Source organism: Tursiops truncatus, chromosome X, assembly GCF_011762595.2.
Source record: "Tursiops truncatus isolate mTurTru1 chromosome X, mTurTru1.mat.Y, whole genome shotgun sequence".
NCBI lineage: Eukaryota > Metazoa > Chordata > Mammalia > Artiodactyla > Delphinidae > Tursiops > Tursiops truncatus.
The window spans coordinates 41,115,824-41,135,010 of NC_047055.1; the positions used below are offsets into that span (position 1 = coordinate 41,115,824).

A 19,187-nucleotide genomic window follows, 5' to 3' on the forward strand; every position below is an offset into this window, starting at 1 on the left:
GGAAAAGGTATTCAGGTAAGGAGAATAAGTTAATAAAACCATAGGTGGAAGAAAAAAACACAGGATGAGGTTAAGGAGACCAATATAATTAAAACAGAAAATCAGTGCTAGGGATTTGAAAGTTTAACAGACGAACTAGAGCTGTTATATGATATGAAGAAGTAGACCAATAACATTTCTAAGTAGAAGTAGTAATGATGAAATTGGTCTTGAGGGAAGATGAGTTAAAAAGCAGTATGGGGACAAAATAGAGGAAAGACTGGAATTAGGAAGCTCTTTTCTTGTGATCTGGGCCTGGACTAAGATAAGCAAAAATGGAAAGAAAAATGGGAGCAGATAGGGAAATTTTCAAATGAAATACAATTTATAAGACTATTTGATAACTGAATGGATAAGGATAATAGTCAAATGGCCATATGTGAGACCAGAAGAAAAACTGGCAACATTTCATGGTCATACAACCCACCCTGGTTAACATACAACCCTTAAAGACCTCATTTTTTATGGCAAGAGACCTGAAGTAATGTTATATAGATCTTCTAGTCCTACACCTCATTGTACAAATAAGGGAAAAATGATATCCAGGGAGGGTCATACGGTTAGTGGCACCATCCAAAGAAGGACACAAGTTCAGTGCTTTCGACTATGTCAGGCTGTCCTGCCCTGCAGGTAGTTTGGAATGAGAGAAGAATGCAATTTGGGATATGGAGAGTTTGCAGTGATAATGAGAAAAGCAAGTACAAGTGTCCTTTGAAATGACAATAATCATTTTACAATACACTGTAAGACATGTCACAAAGCAGAGTCTTTTTTTTTCCCCCCATGGAAACACTGTAATTGGAAGTTGCATCACTGATCAAGGACTCAGCATCAGATAATGGGCTAGCATTAAATAATAAGGTCATTCAACTGGAAATGTCAAGTAGTCAATTGGAGATAGGGGATTAGAGCTGCAGATATACAGGAGAATTAACTGTATGTGCTCCTGTGTATTTATTAGACCAGCAATTTTCCATTTTATAACTGATAATATATTTCAGGATAAAAATGCTTAATAATTCTCATCTCGTATTTTTCATGGACAACAATATTTGGTATATCTATATTAGAATCAGTAATTGTGACAAGTAAGGAGAATTAAATCAAACCTCTGCCATATTTTCTGCAGTATGCAGCAAAATTTTATGAGTAAGCTCATTTCTTTAACAGCTAATGTGCAATTTCAAACTGTACCTCTAGGTTTCAAGCATGACAGCTGAATTACTCACTCTTTAAATTTTCTATGCTTTCCTGCTCAACAATAAAATAATTTCTCAAGTTCTAAGACTAGTCAAATATATCTTTAATAGTAAAAGGACTGCAAGCAAAGAAAACTATCAACAAGGCAAGATGTTTTCATGCTACTTCAAATGCTAAAATGCTACTTCATTCTAAGGTTAAAATCCTGCCTTGCCAAGCAGTTAGCATTTCTCTTCCAGAGAATCTATGAATCATTTATATTTACTTTAGTAGTAACTGAAACATCTGTCTAAAAGAAAGATTTAAACAGATGCAGATTTTAATCACAACAGAGGTAATACGAATTTTTAAACTACAGTCAATGATTTTTAGCCTACATTAATCCTAATACATAATTTGTAATTATCTTCTGGGGTAATTTACTGTTCATGATTATGAGATCCCACAAAGACAAGAGAGCATTTTAAACCTTTCAGCATATTTAAACAGCAAATATCCATGGTAACAGAGTACCTACACTCCAATTTCAGAAGTGGAAAACACATTACTAAGGCAGGCCTTATTTTTGTTTCAGTGTTGTCAGTCATGTGCATTAACAGTGAGTGGTCGGGGATAGTTTTCCACTCTACTCATAAAATGAGTGAAGAAGTCAGCAATTAAAATTAAAAAGCGCCTGCCATTTTGCAACATTATGGATGATAACTCTAAATTAAGTCACATGAAATAAGCAGAAAAAATATTTATCAGAATTATCAGAACTCCATTTGCTTATACTGTGTTAAGAATCCTTGTGGTCTTATTTTCAATACAAAGTGTGCACTTTAAAAAAATGAGGCACTGGGAAGTAGGGAAGGGAAGGAATGGGAGCTTGGGATTAGCAGATGCAAACTATTGTATATAGGATGGATAAACAACAAGGTCCTACTGTATAGCACAGGGAACTATATTCAATATCCTGTAATAAACCATAATGGAAAAGAAGATGAAAAAGAATATATATATATATATATATATATATATATGTATAACCAAGTCACTTTGCTGTACATAAGACATTAATACAACATTGTAAATCAACTATACTTCAATAAATTTTTTTTAAAAACGAGGCACTGAAAAATAAAAAAAGTACCCACACAAAGATGCTCACTGCTGTGTTATCTATAGTAGAAAAAAAAACTGAAACAGAGGTAAATAGTGGAATGGTTTCATAAGTTCTGACATACTAGAGTACCAGGACTATTATGTAGTCATTAAGTGAATAATTTGCAGATCATGAAGAAGTTTATATGTTAAATGAGAATTTTATTATAGTATCTTATCCAGAAGGGAACACTGCCCAACTCATTCTATGAGGCCAAAGTGATACAAAGACATCACAAGAAAGGAAAACTACAGACCAATAACGTTTATGAAAACCGATGCAGAAGTCCTCAACAAAATACTAGCAAACCAAATCCAGCAGCAAATTAAAAGGATTATATACCATGACCAATTAGGATTACTTCTAGGAATGCAAGGGTGAGTCATCATACAAAAATCAATGTAGGGGCCTCCCTGGTGGCGCAGTGGTTGACAGTCCTGCCAGTGCAGGGGACGTGGGTTCGTGCCCCGGTCTGGGAGGATCCCACATGCCGCGGAGCGGCTGGGCCCGTGAGCCATGGCCGCTGAGCCTGCGCATCCAGAGCCTGTGCTCCACAATGGGAGAGGCCACAGCAGTGAGAGGCCCGCGTACAGCAAAACAAAAACAAAACAAAACAAAAAACAAACAAAAAAATCTAACACCCTTTCAGATAAAAACACTGAACAAACTAGGAATAAAAGAGAAATGCTTCAATACGGTAATAAAGGACATTTGTGAAAAACCTACAGCTAACATACTCAAAGGTGAAAGACTGAAAGCTTCTCCCCTAAGATCAGGAAAAAAAACAAGGATGCCTGCTTTTGCCACTTCTATTCAACACTGTACTGGAGATCTAGCCAGGGCAATTAAGCAAGAAAAAAAAAAAAAACTATCCAGATTGGAAATGAAGAAGGAAAACCATCTCTATTCACAGATGACATGATTTCAATATAGAAAACCCTAGAGAATCCACACAGAAAAAGAGAACTATTAAAACTAATACATAAGTACAGCAAAGTTGCAGGTACAAAATCAATATACGAAACTCAACTGTATTCCTATACACTAGCAATGAATAATCCAAACAATGAAATTAAGAAAACAATTTCGTTTACAACTGTATCAAAAGAATAAAATGTTTAGGAATAAACTGAACCAAGGAACTATAAAACTTAAACACAGAAAACTATAAAACATCATTGAAAGAAATTAAAGAAGGCTTAAACACATTCCAGCCCATGTTCATGGACTGAAATATTTAATAATACTGTTAAGACAGTAACATTCCCCAAATTGATCTACAGATTCAATGAAATCCCTATCAAAATTCCAACTTCCCTTTTTGCAGAAATGGACAACCTGATCCTAAACTTTGATAAAGAAGAACAAAGTGGGAGAACTCACACTTCTTGATTTCAAACCTTATTACAAAGCTAGAGTAATCAAAACATAAGGATAAGGATATCCTGGCATAAGGATAGATATATGTATCAATGGAATAGAATCGAGAGTCCAGAACTAAACCTATAAACATCTATGACCAATTCATTTCCACAAGGGTACCAAGACCATTAGATAAGGAAAAAATTAGTCTTTTCAACAACTGGTGCTGGGACAACTGGATATCTACATGCAAAAGAATGAACTTGGAAGTCCTACCTTATGCCATATATAAAAAGTAACTCAAAAGGATCAAAGATCTAAATGTAGGAACTAAAGCTCTAAAATTCTAAGAAGGAAAAAGATGAAAAATCTGCATGACCTTGGAATAAGCAATGGTTTTTAAAATATGACATCAGAAGAACAGAACTCTAAGAAAAAATAAATTAGACTTCTATAAAATTTAAACTTTTGTGTATTAAAGGACACTATATCAAATGAAAAGACAACCTACAGAATGGGAAATATTTTTGCAAATCATGTATATAAGAGCCTAGTAGCCATCACATATAAAGTACTCTTACAATTCAACAATAAAAGACAATGCAATTTAAAAATGGGCAAAGGATCTGAATAGACATTTTCCCTGAAGAAGATATACGAATGGCCAATAAGACATGAAAAGATGCTCTTCATCATTAGCCATTAGGGAAATGCAAATCAAAACCACAATGAGATACCACTTTACACACAGTAGGATGACTATAATAAAAAAGACAGACGATACCAAGTGTTAGAAAGGATGTGGAGAAACTGGAACTTTCATGTATTGCTAGTGAAAATGTACAATGGTACAGCCACTTTGGAAAACATTTTGGCAGTTCCCCAAAAAGTTAAACATAAAGTTATCACATGACCCAGCAACTTCCAGTGTATATCCAAGAGAATTAAAAATATACATCCATATAAAAACTTGTACCTGAATGATCATAGCAGTATTATTTATAACAGCCCCAAAGTGGAAACAATCCATCAGTTGATGAATGAATAAACAAAATGTTAGGTATCCATAAAATGGAATATTCAGCCATAAAAAGGAACTGTTATGGACTAAATGTTTGTCACCCCCCAAATCCATATCTTGAAGTCCTAATCCCCAACATGATGATATTTGGAGGTGGGGCTTTGGGAGGTAATTAGGTTTATATGAGGTCATGAGGGTGGAGCCTGTGTGATGGGATTGGTGACCTTATAAGAGGACCAAGAGACCAGAGCTATCTCTCTCTTCCACCTCTATGTGAGGATACAGCAAAAGGCAATCATCTGCAAACCAGGAAGAGGGTGCTCACCAGAACCTGTCCATGACGGCATTCTGATCTTGGACTTTCAGGCTCCAGAACTGTGAGAAATAAGTGTTTGTTGTTTAAGCCACCCAGTCTATGGTATTTGTTACAGCAGCTCGAGCTGACTTAAGACAGGAATGAAATACTATATGCTATAACATGGATGAACCTTGAAAACATTATGCTAAGTGAAAGACCCCAGACACAAAAGTCCACATATTATATGAGTACATTTATATTAAATATCCAGATAGGTAAATTCATAGAGAAAGTAGATTAGTGGTTGCCAGGTGATGGGGGCAGGGGGAAATTGGGACTATCTACTAACAGGCATTGGTTTCTTTTGGAGTGATAGAAATGTCCTGGAATTAGATAGTGGTGATGGCTGCACAACACTGTGAATATATTAAAAATCTCTGAATTATACATGTTAGAATTATTAAAATGGTATATTTTATCTCAATTTTTAAAAATTTTTATCCAAATCATATTTACAACTGTATATGAAATAGAAGCATTTGGAATAAAATAAAATTTAAAAACAGAGGGGCTGTGGATTATATTTTCCTCTTTAAAAACCTCTTAATTTTCAGTATAGCATTGTTTATAACAAGAAAAAACTGAAACCAACCTAAACATTCATCATTAGGGAACTGATTAAATTATGATGCAGTTACCAAAAAGAATGAGACATAGTACAGGTAGTTGAAAAAAAGCAGAGGGCCAAAACAGTGGCTGAAGTGTGATCCCATTTTTGTGTGTCTTTTTTTTTTTTTTTGGTGGGGGGTGCCCTCACCAAGCAGTATGCGGGATCTTATTTCCCCGAACAGGGATCGAACCTGTGGCCCCTGCAGTGGAAGCGCAGAGTCTTAACCTCTGGACCACCAGGGAAGTCCCCCTGTGTGTTTTTAAACGCTGTGCAAGCACACTTGTATCTGCACAAGCTCTTATCAGTGGTAACCACAGAAGAGTGGGACTTGGAGACTTATTTTTTAATTTTATGCTATTTGGTATTATTTGATATTTTAATAAAAATTGTTTGAAATAGGGCTTCCCTGGTGGCGCAGTGGTTGAGAGTCCGCCTGCCGATGCAGGGGACACGCGTTTGTGCCCCGGTCCGGGAAGATCCCACGTGCCGAGGAGCGGCTGGGCCCGTGAGCCATAGCCGCTGAGCCTGTGCTCTGCAACTGTTGTGGAGAGGCCACAACAGTGAGAGGCCCGCGTACTGCAAAAAAATAAATAAATAAAAAATCAAAAAAAATTTTTTTGAAATAAAATGTTTGATTCATCCTTTGGAAAACAACTTCAAGTATTTAGATGGCTTTCAAACATAGTAGATATTCAAGTATTTGTTGAATATAACAGTTGCTGTATGCAAGGAACGCTTCTTCAAACGTTATTGTGTTTTACAATCAGAAAACGGATGTTGCCATAACATGATCTACATTTTCTGAAAGACTGTTTGGAAATGCTGCCTTATGATGAGTGCAATTTGCCACAAAGCCATTTTATGTGGTATATGTGCCACAGAAGAAAAAACATTGTTAGGTGAAAAACAACTCTACATATGAAGAGAATACAAAATGAGAAATTATATTCCTAATAACAATGAAAAATTATGTATTATGCAGTGGTTTGTGATCTTAGATATATAATGTGACCTTGATGTAAAGGTATTGTGCCTATAAGGACATGAAGGCCATTTATCAGTAAAGAGAAAATTTGCTTGGATTAATGCACACAAAGGTACTAATGATATATAATAATAGGAACATTATACAATTAAATTACATGAAAATGTACAAAAGGTATCTGTAGCGTGAGACGCCTAAAAGGTACGTTAGCAAAAATAAAGGATACATATTTCTTCTAATTCTTAATGCTGTCAGAGAATCTCCAGGACTGAATAAACATTGGAGAAATTTACTTTGAGGTAGAGATGAAAATACCAAAACAGAAATTCATACTTCTACTTATGGAGTAATGATGGCAATATAAGAAAAAAAATCCTACCTGCCATTCAAATTCGCTATCTGACCAATCCCAGTATGTGCTAATAGAAGAAGAGACATCACTGCAGACACTCCCCTCAGGGAATAAATCAAAAGACGTGAAGTCCTGATCATCTAATAGGGAATAGCAATCATCTTGATCTCCAACAGAAACTGATGAAAACAGCTCCTCACTGCATTCTGAGCTGGCCACACTTGTTCCACAGGAAGTTAAGTTCCACCTTAAAAACAACACAAAAGAAATCACAACAGAAACTACAGAACCCACACAATTTTAAGATACAAATAGGATACGATTATTACATTTATGAGGAATATGAGCATATTTTTAGATACGATAATGATATTGTGATTATTTTCAAAAGAGCTCTTATCTTTTAAAGATACATACTAAAATATTTATGAATGAATATGTCTGATATTTGTCTCAAAATTATAAGGAAGGGGTTGAGGAATGAGTCGGGGTATAGATAAAGCACACTGCCATATGTAATTGTTGAAGCTGCATGATGGGTATATGGGGTTCAATACACTATTCTCTACTTTCCTATCGGTCTGACTGGAGCCGGACTGAGTTCAAATTCTTGCTCTGTCACTTGCCTGCTGTTTGATCTGAAGCGAAACAAATCCTCCCCAAGTCTGGGTCATCATCTTTAAAACGCGGTTACTATTTACATTATATGAGAATGCATACAGAGCACTCAGCAGACATCAAATGTGCTCAATACATGGCAGCTATTATTATTAAAGGAAGAGAGTAGCCAGTGCAGGGCAGAGAAAAGCACCAACAAAGTACACAGGTAGAAGCTCAAAGTGTTTCTTATATTTAAATAACTTTTACATATCAATGATATACAGGATCATTGCAAAGATGCTGGAACAAGAAAGGAGTGATGAATAAGACTAAAATGACCAATAATTCCACTAACTAACAATAAATGATCCATAATGTTTTGGCACTTTTTTCTACAAGAATATGTACATTTTTACAGAATCAGCATTGTGTGTGTGTGCGTGTGTGTAGATAGATATTAGTATCCTACTTTTATTCACTTAACATTATATACTGAACATTTACCCAACTATATTACTTGAAAACATTTTAATGCCTATATAATATTCCACTGATTCAATGTATCATAATTTATTTAACATTATTCCTTCAATAATAGGTACTCAGGCTGTTTCCAATTCTTTTTTTGGTATTACAAATAATACTGAGATGAAACCGTTTTGTTTATAATTATTTATATAAATATATATAATCTCTCAACATAGATTATTTGAAAGGAAATTACTGAGTCAAAGAATATGAACACTTCTAAGGGTGACAGTATACTTAGCCAAGTGCCTTTTCCGAAAAGGCTGCACTAATTTGCCCTCCCCAAAGCAGTCCATAAAAGTGCTCATTTCACCACAACCTTAACAGCACCGAAATTTTCATTTTTAAAAATTTTACCTAGCTGTTAGGAGAAAAACATTTTTATATCAATTTTTATTTCTTTGATTACTGGCAAGAGCAAAATTAAAAATAATTATTAGCTATTTTGCTACAGCATTTTACTAGGTGTTAATATTTTCCTTGTTGATTTTGTTAGAGTTCTTTATATGTTAAGGATATTAACATTTTGTCTGTATTATTTGTTGCAGGGTTATATTTTTTTAAATTTTTTTATCTTGAAATCTACAAATCTGTTTTCTCTTATAAATTTCCACTAGCTTTATATTATTAATGAGATAATCTTCATTGCTTTGGCAGTAGCCTAGGGAAATTAACCCTTAAGACATGATTTAGTATATCTGATACTAATAAGGTACTAAAATAATGACTTCCTGAATAAAAGCTTGTTATTACCTATCATTAGGTTGTTTCTCACCTTTCATTAAATCCAGTTTTTTCCTGAATCGTGTGTTCATTTTTTAAACTTCCCCTCTTATTTTATATAGCTAATCTTAATTCCAAAGTTCTTGATTTACAAAATTTGGGCATCCTGACAATTTTATGGCACCTTTTCCTTTGTACTAAAGGTAAAGTATTTTAAAGTACTGAAACACACACACACTCTAAACTATTATAGTTCAGTAATATAAAAGCAGAAGTCAACAAACTTTTATAAATAGGCAAAAACCTAAAACTCACCTAAGAATCCTAGAATACCTTGTAACATTACCTAGTTTCATCACGTGATTGCTAGGTAAGCAGTATCCTCATTTTTTAAAAATCAACAAACCTGGTAGAATTAACCAAATTGCCTCAGTCATGCAATAAGGCAATAGAAAGCTGTGAATGACAATTACAGTGAAAGTTCTGTCCTTTCACACTATCAACAAACATTTAGTCAGCATCTTCAATGTGCCAAAGCACTGTGTCATGTGTACTAGGAAAAGCTGTTAGATAATTGTTTTTAATAAGAATTTCTTTTTAGCTTCGAAAACTTAGTAGAAATGTGTTTCCCTTCATGAGTAATAATGACTCTTTTTTAAAAACTAAGCCATATTTAATAACCTAATCATTACATCACTGACAAGGGAGTCAGGAATTTGCTTGGTTTTGTGCTCTTACCTTAGGGCAAAATCAGGATGTTCCTCAGTTTTCCAGATCTATAACTTTATAACAGATATTGCAAGGTTCTGGGTATTCTTAGAAGCCTTAGCTCCTTGTTCTTTTCTTTTTTTTTTAAATTAACAGTGGCAAGGAAATTGGTCTCATACTTGAAACAATCATTTACAAAATAGAAAACTAGTACTTTGAGTTTTTTAAAAATTCTATTATCTTCTAATATGCAAATATTATTTTAAGACAAGGTAGATAAAAACCAAGTAGGAAGTACTTTCATCCACTGCTGGTGGGAATGTTAAATTGGCACTGGCATAATCTTTCTGAAAAGCAATTTGGTAGTGTATATACAAAGAGCTTTAAAAAGGTTCATTCCTTTGGACTCAGTAATTGCCTTGCTAAGAATCTATTCCTTTCCCCAAATAGAATTTTGGAAAAAAGATGTATATACAAACATGTCCAAACAATATTACAATAGCAAAAAAAGGAAAAACAAATGCCCCCAAAACACTGGGAATAATTAAATGATATCTCTATATCTGAATAATGGTGTTTTAAAATCATTAAAAATCATATTTTCAGGCTATTTATTGAAAAAGAAAATAAAATGTAACTGCAAATAACCTAGTCACAAATTATATATATAGCCGGATCCTGATTTTTAAAATTATGTATGTACAAAGAAATAACATTAAAAGTAACAACAGGGAATTCCCTGGCGGTCCAGTGGTTAGGACTCGGTGCTTCCACTCTGGGGGTGGGGGTTTAATCCCTGGTCAGGGAACTAAGATCCTGCTAGCGATGTGGCACAGCCAAAAAACAAAAACAAAAACGGTTAACAACATCAAAATGTTGACAGCTGTTATCTTTAGTGAAAAGGATCATAAGTGGTCTTTATAGTTTCGTATATGCCGACAATTTTCTATAATGAACTTTTATAATAGAAATTTAAGAGATGCTTTTAGACTGTTCTGTTGGTTTCAAATGTGTAATGGAAGAGCACTGTGTACGTGTGCTCAGCACTGAACTCTTCAAATTTACAAAGCCCTTACATCTTATTCCACTAAGAGAAAACTACCTAACACTAAGATCCTAGCTATAACCATGCAATTATTCACAAAGGAGACTTTCTCCATATTTTAAAAGAAATGTTGAAAAGAATCCATGAAATGGGGTTTAACTCAATAACTAGGCTTGCTGCCCAAATTTTAATTAAAAATAAAAAGCCAAGAACATTTATCTGCAAGGCTTTTCAGCAAGAATACACAGATGAAGGGCTTTCAGTGGTATTTTTCTAAAATTAAGAAAAGCATGTGCACCACATACATTCTTCTGCAGCCCTTTCTCTCTCAGGTAGACCTATTACCTCTCAGGATAAGAATCCAGGCAATGAGCACTGTGGAATACAGTCCTACTGTCAAGTTGATGAAAGCCATTCCAAATCCATGCCATTTATTCTCAGTTAACAGTCCTCTTTGTATTCATCACTGACTCCCTGCCAGAATCCCCATACAGCCACCCTGACTTCTGCTACTCCTCTGGAGCCCAACAGGCCATCAAGGTCCCAAGTTAGAGCAGATGACACAACCCCCCTACTTACTCATTCAAATTTCCAACTCTCCTCCCAGCGACCTCCATTGTCTTGGGATCCTTACCCATCCCTCCTACCCCCTCTACAGTCTGGGAAGTAAACAACATTCCATGTCATTTCTAAGGCTAATTTTTCCATTTGGCCTTCTGAGTTAATCCCATCCATCTCCTGTCATCCCACCTGATCCTGTATTTTCAATTTCTCTCTTTCCTGTGGGCTGCTTCTAAGGAGCTAAAACATCTGTTCTTGGAAAATAAATAAATAAACAAGGCAAAAAACAAATGAAGAAACCTTCACTTTTTTTTTTCAAATTACCACATCTCTCCTTCCTTTCCCTGCTAAATTTATTGAAAAGTGTCTTCTATTCTCTCAGCCTCTGTAACCCCACAGTTCCACTCCTATCACACTACTGGAATCTCTGTTCTAGAAATCGACATTTCTAGCCTAAATACTTCCCAAAGCCTGATCCCCATTCTCAATTTGTCACAACAAGCCCCCAAACCAAATTCCTCCTGCCTCTGTAATATATCTCACTTCATGAAACGTGATTCTCCCACCTGTACTCACAACTCTTCTGCACCTCTAATTCTCTAACAAGACAGGAAAACTGTGGGTAGAACAAAAGGCACACGGTAGTCTTGGGCTTTTTCTAGTTAATGGTGATTGAAAATGGGGCTCTGAAATCACAGAACTGAGTAACTGCTTTATACAATACATAGTTCATTTTGTATCCTGCCAATAGGGTATACAAAAGTGAGGCACTGTCCTCCCACATGCTTTTCACAATTGTTCAATGTCAAAGTACTGATGCACTCCTGAAAGAGGAAGAGAATAACACACTGATTAGTTCATACTAACCTCCTTCATCTCGCAACTTAATTATAGGACCTACCAATATCATTATATTTTTTTCAATTTGCTAAATGATATCCTTTTTTGATGACAGTGGAAGTTACCGTGGACAAATGCTAAGAGAAAACCCACAATTACACCAGAAAAATCCTGTCCCCCAAACTAAAAAAAAGCCTTAAAACTATATATATATTCCATATTGATATTTCAATTAAAAATGAAATAAGTTTTAAGTTTTTTTGGCTTACTGACGTTTATTTTATTCCCCCCAAATTCTAGACAAACCCAACTTGGTCATAAAATCCTAAAAGATACTCCTAGAAAAGTGAATTCTCAGGAAGCTGGCTATGTTCATGTAATTTATTTTCCACTGAACCTAGACCAGTGACACACCAATCTAAGTCACAGGTGACTCTAAACACAACGAACATTCAAACTTAGGAATCATAAGTAATAGTGCCTTGGCTCTCTTGATTAACGAAGACTGCATAGATACCCCAGAGTCCAGTAAATGAGCAGACACAAAATCATCAACATCATAAGGCCCTTATCAACAGCATTATTTAAACAATCTCCATAGTTTTGTTATCAGGTAACAAGGAAGAAGCAAAATAAAGGTAAATCAAGTACCTACCCATTGACAAGCTTTCTATTTTCAATGAAACTTGTTTTATAATGATTAAACCCAAGGCACGATATCAGAACTCAACTATTCAGATCTGATTTCTGTTTTGGATTGTTGCTTGAATTGATGAATGTGCTGTGACCCATACAACTCCAAAATAAAAGAACTCCCTAAACTAAACTTTGCCCACATACATGATTTAGCTGTTTTCTTCTCCCTGAAAAGAAATGACTGGAAGCATATGGTCCTCTCAAACGCCATCCTGAGGAGCGGGTAAGAAGGCAGAACGTTCCAGAAGGAGAAAAGATTTAAAAAGCAAGGTAGCCTAGGGCAGAAACATCACCTGCTGTAAGAATTGCTAATTCCGCTTCCCCTTATCTCCGCTGAGGAGGGTACAGAGCAAGATACACTAGACCTGCTACCATTCCAAGCCTTGTGAAAAGTAGGGTAGGAGAGGGGGGTTTAAAAAAGCAGGCAGTAACTAGAAAAAATGCTTGACTTGGGAAAACAGGGGCTGAACAAGAACCTCCCCCTCTATCTTCACCACCTCATGCTGGAAAACAACGTTGACCCTACCAAGGTCTGTAAGACAAGGGGTAGAAAAACACAAGGATAAAATTGGGAGGAGGAGAAAGAACAGAACAAGCTGTAAGAAATGTATTATTCACCATGCTTCACTCCCCATCACCCCCACACATTTTGGCAGCACTTACCCTCAGCCTCTGTCCCCACTCCCTTGCCCTCATGATTAGAGCAGGCTAATTCTGAGATCATTTAACTTTCCCGTGTATATGATTTATTCCAGTGCTGCAAAACTTAAAACATCAAATATGTGCATAAGTATTCTTTTACCTTATTTTCCAATGCAAACAATTCTAAGCACACTTGATTTCATAAATATGTTACATTCATGCTATAGTCACATCATGGGTTTCTGTGAGTTAGTCTAAGAAACCATAACAACCATTTATAACACTAGAGCCATTAGTTCTGTTCCAAGTTTCATCACTGGCTCCGAAGGAGTAATCCTGGCTTTGCCTGACTCGGTTTTATTAACTTGGGCACAGTCTTTTCTCTCTGGGCCTCAGTTTCCTCATTTTTGCAATGAGGACTTGGAACAGTTGTAACAAGTTTACTACCGTTTTCTTTTCACACGTGTTATAGCGATGTTCTGTATGATTATTTAATCGTAACACCTTGTTTCCAGACTATAACTTTCTTTTAGGTAAGAATCATATTTTATATATTCCTTGTACTTGGTAGAAGGTTAGTAACTCTGTAGATTGATTTAAGGGGTTAGGGGGGAGCATGCAAAAGTCATTAAAATGTGGAAGGATTTGTTCGTGTTCATATTGTAAAGTGGACCAGAAATCAGAACTAGACTCCTTAATTCAACTCCAGTATTTTCCATAGCTGAATCCCTCTCTCTCTCTCTCCTCCCTTGTTCTCCACCCCCCCAGGCCTCTGTGTGTGTGTGTGTGTGTGTGTGTATACACACATATACATATAATATGCACCTATGTTATAGGTTGGGGTATGTGTAAAACATCTTCAAATCCCCCACATTTGATATAACACAAATGCCTGCATGAGAGAATTCTCCAGAACATTCTACCTTCCAATAAATCCAGTTAGGGGATGCACCCTCTGAATAAATTTGTATAAGCAAGCCCATCCTAAGCTTCGCTGCATCCTTCCACTGGGGGAGCAAACCAAAGGATGTGCTTCAGGAAGGAATCTTCCAGATTTAAGCTTATACATTTTGGCAGGGCCTAAAGCGCTAGGGCAAAGAGTTCATAGAGCAAAGAAAAAAAAGAAGAATCGCCTGGTTTCCTAGAGCTTCACTAAAAAAATGGGGGGTTGGGGGGTGAAAATAGGGCTATGAGACAGGTTAAAAATTGGGAAAAGGAAGATTCTAGCTTTTAAAGTGCCACCTTTCAAAAAGATCGACTTTTGATTTTGATCCATCGGAAATCCTCTCTATGGAGGATTGGATTGTACCGGAAATGGAAGGGGTTAAACTTTTGAGGGTGAATGAAAACAGGGAAGCATCTAAGAATCAAGGGTTGGGGCTTGGGATTCGCAGGGTACAGATGGGGCGGGAGGGGGAAGGGAGGAGTCGCTGGGTCAGAAGATGAATGGGGGAAAAGAGAGAGAGTAAAATGCCGGCCAAAAGGAAAATCGGAGGACAGGGGTGAAATGGGGGGGGGAAGAGGGAAGGAGCCCGGGAATGAGCGCTGGGCGGAGGAAGGTGGGGGAGGGGGCGACTGGAAACGCAGACCCGAGGCGGAGGGCCAGAATGGGGGGAACCCGGCGTTCTCCGGCTGGAAGCAGGGGTGTGGGCAGTCTGCCCCTGCCCTCAGCGGAGGTTTGTACCTGTTGGTGTGGAAGCGGTGGAGCGGATCCGTGCGATGGCAAGACGAGAGCTGGCAGCCGAAGTCGCTGATGTCCAGGCAGCCCGGCTCCTCGCTCGGGCAGGTGCCCACCCCGCGAGGGGGTCCCAGAAGCGGGAAGGGCTCCTCAGGGGTTAGAAACTTCTCGTACGAAGTGGTGGCTGACGCTTCGTCGGACATGGTCGGAGATGGCCTGGCTCGGGCTCCCTCTCCGGCCCCCAGCTGCTCCCGCGACCGTCCCTGCCCCCACTCTAACCTGTCCGCTGTCGCCGCCGCCGGGGTGTGCCCGCCGCAGCTCCCTGGCAGGCTGCGCACCGCGGCCCACCGCTGCCCGGGGACTGCCGGGCGGCACGAAGGGGCTGCTCGAAGCTACAGGCGCCTGCCGGCCACTCAGCGCCTCAGTGGTCTCTGCAACCACCTCAGCCGTCGCTGCCGCTGCCGCTGCCGCTGCTGCCCGGCCCAACCCAGTCAGTGCAGCGCCGCCGCCGCCACCACCCGGCCCGCCCACTGCGCTCGCCGCTCGCAACTGCAGCAGTCTGCCCGACACCCGCAGGGAAGGGAAAGGCGGCGGGAAGCCGCTCCCTTTGCCCCCTGCTGGCGCGGAGGAGGAACTGAATCTCCGCCCGCCGCAGCCCGCGCCTCCGGCTCCGCCCCGCCCCGCCCTGCCCTTCACGCGTCGAATCAGGGATTCCAGACGCTGGAAAGGCCAGGCGCTTCAGGCCAACCTCCTCCTCCGCTTTCTCACCCTCGGCTGATTACTAAGCAGCAAGCCGCAGTCCTGAGAAAAGGGACTTGGCCAAGGTCACACTGCGGTGCGTGAGAAAGAATCCGGAGGCTCTGGTTCCCAGCACACTCGATCACCCTGTCCCAATTCAACAAGTAATTATTGAGCTCCTGAAGTGTGTGTGCCCAGCACTGTGCAATGACCTGCAGGGGAAGTGGGCCAAGTAGGAAGAAATAGTCCCTGCTTCACCCTTGATCACCTAACCCCAGAACTGCGCAACAGCCACCAGGCTACTTAGAGTTGCTGGACACGTAGTGTTCTTTTGTGCTCTGTGCTCTTGCACGCATTATGCATTCTGCTTGGAATGCCCTGCTGTTTCTCCACTGCTAATCCTTAAAGCCCAGCTCAAACGTTACCTCCTCTGTGAAGCCTTCCCTGACTCCCAAATGAGACTTAGGTATTTCTGCCAATGCTCCCGTAGAAGATATATTATGGCGCTAAACTTGTTCAACTTAAATCAACTTACATGCTTTTCTTTCTTCCTACCTGTTTCCCTTTTCTCTGTTTTCTAGACAGTGGTTCCAGATCTTGGACGTGTAAAATTTTTAAAAATAGAGGAAAACACAACATTGCCAATTACTTATTTTGCCAAACAAAGACAATTTTTAAAACTACCTACTATTTCATAAAAGGAAGAACATTTTAATATAAAATGATAAGGACATAATCTCTCAATAAAAAATATATTTAGCTTCACGGGAAAACATCACAATGAACTTTGAGGGAAGCATAGAACTAAAGTAGGTGGAAAGAAGAGGAACAGTGAAAGAATGCAGGAGGAAGGGAAGGAGAAAGGGGGTTGGAGAAGTGGGGAGTTTTCACCCGAGCCCCAAACAGTCTTAAACTCGGTGCCTTGTCCTACCAATGCAACTTATAATGAAAACAACTCCTCAACCACTCCTTAAAATTTACATCTTGCTTCAGTTATTTGTTTACCCAACTGTTGAGTATGTGTGTCTTCTTTAACTTAATTTAGAGATTGTAGAGGTGAGAGTGATGATGGTTTGAACTGCGGTCCCAATGCACCCATTCTCAGGGGCCTGGGACTAGTGAGATAGAATGGCCCATAGCTTAGTCCCCACAAACAAGAGACTTGATTGTCCAAATGAAGCAAGAGTCAAGTGCTGCATTATAATGTAGGTACTCAGGTAATAGCACCAGAAAGTCTTAATAAGAAGCTAACAAAATAGCCTAATTTAAACATATATTTTGTACACATACTTTAATAGGACAGTGTTTTTCAAACTGGAATCCAATGACAGTCTGAGTTTTTCTACAAGTATGTCTTACTTTTACATCCAGTTTCAAGCATATTCTGGAGTACCTGGATGACTGAATGATAACAGCTGCCACATAATTTGGACATGTATTTGGGTCTGTTTTTAAAATCAAGTTGGCACAAGGTAATACTACTTTGTCATAAGCTAGTGAGAAAATAAGTGAGGTGAACCTCCTACTTCATGGCTTACTGTACAAATGAAGATTTTCCAGTAGTTTGCGAGAGGAAAGTGATGGGAAAGGAGAGTCCTCACAAGACATACAAGCATGCTGAAGGTCAAGAGCACACACTGGCCAGTCAGTAGTATGTTCAGGTTTCTAAGGGCAGTTTTGTCTCAGCAAACATCATGTATCACATTAAATGAACATTATTTTTTATTTGTGCATAGTTTGTAAATTTACTTTGGTGTTGAATTTGTATAATAGCTTTATGAACAGCAGAGTTCATATTTAGTTTTGTTTGTTTATATTTAAGAAATAGTAGTATAAAAAGAATTTACATAAATGATTGGGTCTGAGAGAATGTTTTTCTTTTAAGAGTTCCCTTGAATATAATTTTCAGCTGAGAAACAGTGATATAATGACAGTACATAGAGTATGCGCACTGTGTGTAATGTTTACTTAAATACATGGTAATTATGTACTAATACATCTTTACTATGCTCTTAGCCACTAGGAGTTGATAACTGTTGTGCATCCTCCCTTCTTGCCCCACTTCAATTTGTTTGGTTTGTCCCTTGGGTGTACCTAGTCTGAATGCATTTACCCAATTCGTCCCTCCCTTCCATTATAATGGAATGGAATAATTCTAATATGTATGTATTAGTTCCCTACCTTCTTTGAGGGTCTGGGCCTGGAAGGAAACTCTGGAGTGATCTACCTTCCTCAGATGCATAACTTAGTACCCAGATAGTTGATGAACTGCAAGAGGGTTGTGAGAGACTGAACAGGATTGAGAATTGCCAACCAATCTTTATCGTTGTAGTTATTATTGGATAGAAAAATATTGAACTTGACCCAATGATCTATGATCTAACCCTTATAATTTTTTCATGTGATTGATGGATGCAACGTATGAGTGTGTATGTATTTACATCTATATCTACATCTATATATATTAAATAATAATATATATTTTATATATATATATATATATAATCAGCTCCCCAAATATCACCAACACAACCTGAAAAACAAAGCTTGAGGATATTACTTATCACAGCAAGGGAGCACATCTATTCCACAAAGATTTGGCAGTGTCTCAGAGGGAAGAGGTAAGGATAGAATTCATTAAAATTGGAAGTTTGGTTTAAAGTAGAGATTTCAGTGTGGAGACTCAATTAGGATTCAGAATCATGATACAACAGTCCAAGAGTGGTGGAAGCAGCAAGGCAAGAATTGAGGTAAGAAATTCAGAGAAACTTAGGGTGCAAACTTTGTTGATGCTTTCCAGTGAAGAATTGGTGAGTCTTTTGGGAAATTCTTATGAAGGGTATACAGTCTGTGTCTAGACTAATTTTTTTGCATGTGGATGTCCAGTTGTTCCAGCACTATTTGCTGAAAAGGGTATCTTTTCTCCATTGTACTGCCTTTACACCTTTGTTAAAGATTATTTTATGTGGGTCTAAACTGGGACTCTTTGTGCTGTTCCACTGATCTATTTGTCTAGTCTTTTGCCAATACCACACTGTTTTGATTACTGTAGCTTTTATAGTAGGTTTTCAGGTCAGGTAGTGTCAGTTCTCTGACTTTGTTCTTCTTCAACATTGCATTGGCTATTCTGGGTCTTTTGCTTTTCCATATAAACTTTAGAATCAGTTTGTCGATATCCACAAAATAATTTGTTGGGATTTTGATTGGGATTGCATTGAATCTATAGATCAATTTGGAAAGAACTGACATCTTGACAATATTGAGTCTTCCTGTCCATGAATGTGAAACATCTCTCCATTTATTTAGTTCATGTTTGATTTCTTTCATTAGAATTTTAGTTTTCCTTAAATAGATATT

General features: G+C 38.0%; 1 protein-coding gene across 1 annotated transcript in view; it reads right to left on the minus strand.

The window, feature by feature from the left end:
* The window catches only part of FAM199X (family with sequence similarity 199, X-linked), a 28,097-nt gene extending 12,802 nt beyond the window's left edge, over window positions 1–15,295 (minus strand). The window contains exons 1-2 of the mRNA XM_004331042.4: window positions 15,099–15,295; window positions 7,099–7,318 (exon numbers count right to left, since the gene is read on the minus strand). Of these exons, the coding sequence (XP_004331090.1) occupies window positions 7,099–7,318; window positions 15,099–15,295 (417 nt within the window). The remainder of the gene's footprint in view (window positions 1–7,098; window positions 7,319–15,098) is intronic.
* Window positions 15,296–19,187: the final 3,892 nt, after the last annotated feature.